This window comes from Mycetomoellerius zeteki, unplaced genomic scaffold (assembly GCF_001594055.1).
Source record: "Mycetomoellerius zeteki isolate Tzet28-1 unplaced genomic scaffold, Tzet1.0 scaffold194, whole genome shotgun sequence".
In the NCBI taxonomy this organism is placed as follows: domain Eukaryota; kingdom Metazoa; phylum Arthropoda; class Insecta; order Hymenoptera; family Formicidae; genus Mycetomoellerius; species Mycetomoellerius zeteki.
The window spans coordinates 13,110-18,176 of record NW_017256896.1 but is presented as its reverse complement, the minus strand read 5'-3'; the positions used below and the strand labels follow the sequence as shown (position 1 = coordinate 18,176).

The following is a 5,067-nucleotide window of genomic DNA, read 5'->3' as shown; positions in this document are numbered from 1 at the left end:
TCTCATAGTTATCATAAATCAAAAGTGATGGGTTATCCTTTGTACTGTATGAAAATTTTATAAAATGTTGCATTGTTTGAACAAAGAGTTGAGTATTCATCCAGCCTGATGGAGTGGCTAAACCCAAAGAGTTATGCGGAGCACCGACCATCATGTGACCGCGGAAATTGACCCGAGGAAATATCAGAACAGGTGGTAAATAATTTCCATCAGCACGGATAATACAACATGTTGTAACGAGAACTCCTTTTTTCGTACTTGTTACTTTACATACAGCTTTGGAATCTTTCTCAGATTTACATGGGATATCACGCATAGTTACAGTGTCTGCTTCATTTTACCCTGTTACCAATGAGCCCCCATCACCATACTTTCTCAGAAACTACTCATACATATAGTGGATAAAATATGTCAAAGTGATTATTTTATCTCTTTGCCATCATATTGAAATCAAGCTCCGTATTATCAGTACATTTTATTTTGATCGAGTATGTAAGGGAGACCGGGGCAGGTTGTCACAATTTTTATTTAATGATTTTTAGAAAACAGTACGAGGTGTGGCTATTAAATAACGAGACTGACGCTGTAAAACATTTTATTTTGATTTCATACATATTTACTTATTATCACCTTCAATATACACCCCTCCTCTATCCCTACAACGCTCCATGCGAATCTTCTATTGTTTGAAACAGTGCTGGAAAGTCTTCTTCTGTCAGCTCCTTCAGGACGCGTGCCGCTTTCTCTTTCATAGCTTCAACAGACTCAAATCTTGTTCCTTTTAATGCAGATTTCACCTTAGGAAACAGATAGAAGTCGCATGGTGCAAGATCCGGCGAATAAGGCGGATGGTCTAACACTGGGATGCTGTACTTGGCTAGAAACCTCTTGACAGACAATGCGGAATGAGACGGCGCATTGTCTTGGTGGAGAACCCATGACTTGTCTTTCCACAATTCGGGTCGTTTTTTCTTTATTTTTTCACAGAATTCAGCAAGAACGTGAAGGTAGTAATGTTGATTAATAGTTTGACCGATTGTTTCGATATTGACGTCCGTTTTTGACGTGGAAGGGCGACCCGGGCGTGAATCATCTTCAACGTCTTTTCGGCCATCTTGAAAACGCTTAAACCACTCAAAAACACGTGCACGCGATAAACATTCATGGCCATACACTTGTTTCAATAAATTATAAGTTTCAGTAGCGGTTTTTCCAAATTTCACGTGAAATTTCACAACAATTTCTTGCTCTATTGTTACACTTACCATTTTTCCGGCGAAACAAAAAAAACAACTCTAATGCGAACGAAGGCTACGGCTATACGGATTTGTTTACAGAAGCGAGAGGTACTGCATTCGAAAGAGAAGGCTTCATTCACGCTAAACAGCTGTCGGTCGCTGGCGTTTGGCGCATGCGTACTTCTTCTGTAGCAGCGGCAGTCTCGTTATTTAATAGCCACACCTCGTATGTAAGATTTTAAAATATTATGTACGTTATAATATACCTACATCCTTTAGGTATTAAAAAAAATATTATTTTGACATATATGTCATCGTACAAATAAATTATTTAATTTTAAGTAAAGCTATGCAAATGTGACATTTTACCCCATACTCGGGGTTAATTGTCACACGTTCCGGGATTAGTTGTCACATGTTTTATAATATATGGATACGGATAAAATATGCAAAAAATACAGTTTTTATTTTACCATTAGTTTTATACTTGAACAAATAACAGTAATTATCATATTTTTTTTCAGGAACACTTATTTTAGTTTTAAAATACATACCTTTATTTAAAAAATATAATTAAATGATATATATGGGTCATTCTTCGTCAACCGGTGAACCCTCCTACCCAAAATTGGTTTCAATGAAAATTATAGTTATTTAAGCCGAGTAACGGCTTAAAATTCATAAAAAAATAAGAGCTATCAAATGCCGTGTGCACATTTTTATTATCCAAAATGGCGAATCCAATACGGCGGCCAAATCGTAGAATTAGAATTGTAAAATTTTTTAATCACAAAGGAAATACCCATTTAGGGTGTTTTTGGGTTCGCTGATTACGAATCCATCGTCAGATTTTCAAAATTCAAAATGGTGGATGCAAAATGGCGGATAAAAAACCTAAAATTAAAGTTTACTTGAATGATTCTCATTATTCAGGGGATTACGGAGATCGCTGAATACGAATTTTCATAATCCAAAATGGCGGATAAAAAATGGCGGATGAAAAACCGAAAACCTAAATTTACTTAAACGATTCTCATTATTCGGGGGATTACGGAGATATGTTATGTTTACCACGTTCAGCTTGTCCCAGGACCACGGCGAGGACGTAGTGGTAGATGGTCCCACTTTCTTTTTCTTGTTTTTTTTTTAATTTTTTTAAATTTTTTTTGTAATTTTTGTGATTTTTACCTTTTTTTACGTTTATTTTCGTTTGAATTTAATTAAATTTGTTTGAAGTTAATATTAATTAGTTGTTCCTGGCTGGTTAATCCCACGCTCCTGAAGAAGGACCTAAGTTGGTGCGGAACGTCGAGCAAATTTGTCAATCATAATAAAAAAAATTGATTCATCTATTTCATTGTAGGATATTAGCCCTTGTACCCAATATTGTATTCAAATTATTTTATCCTACATTTCCCACATATTTAATATGAATCACTTAATGTGAAGCTTTATTTTAAATTATTTGTACGAAAAAATAACGTTGTCTGTTGCCGTTGAAAACTTTTTTATCATCAACTTTTTTCCATGTAATGGAATAAATGTGTGACATTTTTGAATACTGGGAATGGCCAGTGCAGCTTTAAATCGTTTGTTAAGATGCGCGATCATTTTCGTATGGGCTTGTTTACTGTAAAAAAGTACATCAATATTTTCGAATCTATCCTGAGCCCATTCGAATAAACTTTTCGGCGTAAGAATGGCATTTGGTGCTTGCGCCTGCAAACTTGCTCGAGTTGCTTCTCTCTTAAAGGCAGCACCGACACCATCGTAGCCTCCTTTGCCATGGGCTGTCGCGTGAAAATGCCACTCCGCCTTTATTCCGAAATCTTCTTTGTGATACATTAAATTTGCCATTTGGAAACGATTTTTAAAATGTTGTTTTGCACCGTCGGTGAAATAGAGTACATTTTTAATTGTACATCGTTGTTGAATTTCTTTTAACAACATTTTTTGAATTATATACACGGCAACGGTGTCATGAGCTAAACAATCCGACAAGACTACCATAGATCGATGTTTCAGTTCTTTTTCAGCAAGATAGTAGTATACAATCGTATGTACAGTGCACTGATCATTATTAAAATGAAAAGCTTGTACCGCATCCTGCACGACGAATGCATAATTTTCAGCAAAATCTAGTTGAATTAACACCTCACCTTCTACGAGGTTATCTTTTTTCAGACTCATAAATTTTGCTTGCTCCTTAGCAATAAAGTCATGAGGCTTCAATTGTTTGAGTTTTAAAGTCAAGTGTGTTAGAAACTCTTCGACGGGAAGCTTTTGTGTGTTCAACGTGGCTCTGTCAGTGGTTTGCCAAGTACTGAAAAGAACGGCAGTAACTAAAGACTTACTGAGAAGTTCTTCCACAATATCAAAAAGGACTTGTTCACTAGGACATTCTGAACATTCATTGAAATGGCATGCAATACTTGGATTTTTACACATTAGCAAATTTATGCAATCTTTATAGTCGTGTATTGAATATTCTGAGTGGCGCATTAATTGAGATATATTTATTGCATCTAGCATCAACTTGCAATTTTGATGAATGGTGCACACACATACGCTATAAGTGCCACTCGCACCTGCAAGGATACAGTTTCTCGGGCGCAATTTGGCAAATTTACTGAAGCTAATGGTATCATCATTTTTTTCACGCATAAAATGTGTATACAGATCATTTAAATTATAAAGAAGTAGCCTTTTTTGAACTTTTCTTTTTTCATCATCAACTATTATAGTGACCGCATCTTTCATTCCAGGCATTTGTCTACTATTTTCATCTGACTGATAAAAATTTTCAACGTCTTTAAGGATATTTTCAGAAAGATATTTTCCAGCTTTTGCTACAGGAGATGCCAACATGCCACGTTCTTCTCGTAATCTTCTTGCATTATTTGCCAATCGCCATGAACAATTAAATTCCGTTGCAACTTTATTAACGCTCCAAGACAAAGGCGCCATTGTTAGGATTTGAATACGCTGTGCATTATCTTGAAGATTATGAAAATGATCTTTGATTCCTTGTAAAAATTCTTCAACATCCTCCTCTCTGGATTTTGTTGAATCGTCTTTTAGTGTACTCCCTATATTCGAATTTATAATTGCATCAGCATGAGATGCTTCTTGTGAAAATGAAACCTTTTCTGCTTTTATTTCTTCATAAACTTTTTTCCTGCAAGAATCGTAAATTTTCGCTGTTTCAGATAAACTCGGGTATTTAGTCCGTATTTCGGCTGCGAGATTCCTTAAGTTCTTACCAATATGGCCCTTTTCACCGGGTTTTCGAAAAGGGCAGAAACACCTGTGTCTATAAGAAAGGTGAGTCTCGTTCATGATTACCCAATCGAAAGGGTACGACGCGACCGACTGGCTCGTAGTGTTTCGACTATCGCACGGGTTAACACCTCGCGGGGCGGAAATCACGCGAAAATAGCGTGATACCGACGCGTGCCACGGACGATGTCCTCGTGACAAAATATTTCACGACAAAATATTTATTTCCCGCGTTACCGGTTCTTCGTCGATCCGGGCGCTATTTCTCTACAAGTTCAACGCTTTTGAACACATTCATTCGTAGTTTGAATAATTCTGACCAATAATTTGAAATGTATTTTAATACATAAATGGTGTGAAACAACATTTTAAGAACCTTTTCCAAAAGGAAAATTTAGTTTGTAGTGAAAAACATTTGGGAATACCTTCGGACTGCCAGTTTTATACCACCCAATACACAAATAACAACCACACCCGCACGCACGCACGCACGAGTACGCGCACACACACACACACACACACACACACACACACACACACACACACACAC

The 5,067-nt window shown here is 36.6% G+C and overlaps 1 protein-coding gene across 1 annotated transcript; it reads right to left on the bottom strand.

Annotated features, from left to right (window-relative positions):
- Window positions 1–585: 585 nt before the first annotated feature.
- LOC108722077 (putative uncharacterized protein FLJ37770) lies at window positions 586–1,268 on the bottom strand. The gene is made up of 2 exons (XM_018446988.1): window positions 1,034–1,268; window positions 586–778 (listed from the first exon to the last, which is right to left on the bottom strand). Exons 1-2 carry the CDS (start codon window positions 1,266–1,268, stop codon window positions 657–659), a joined length of 357 nt encoding a protein of 118 aa, XP_018302490.1. The 3' UTR covers window positions 586–656.
- Between the last annotated feature and the right edge of the window lie 3,799 nt (window positions 1,269–5,067).

Excerpts from the sequence above, each read along its gene's own strand:
- LOC108722077 (XM_018446988.1), bottom strand. The coding sequence starts at position 1,268 with ATGGTAAGTGTAACAATAGAGCAAGAAATTGTTGTGAAATTTCACGTG. Across the intron at positions 779-1,033 it reads CGTCAATATCGAAACAATCG|GAACAAGATTTGAGTCTGTT; the intron begins GTCAAACTATTA and ends CTGCATTAAAAG.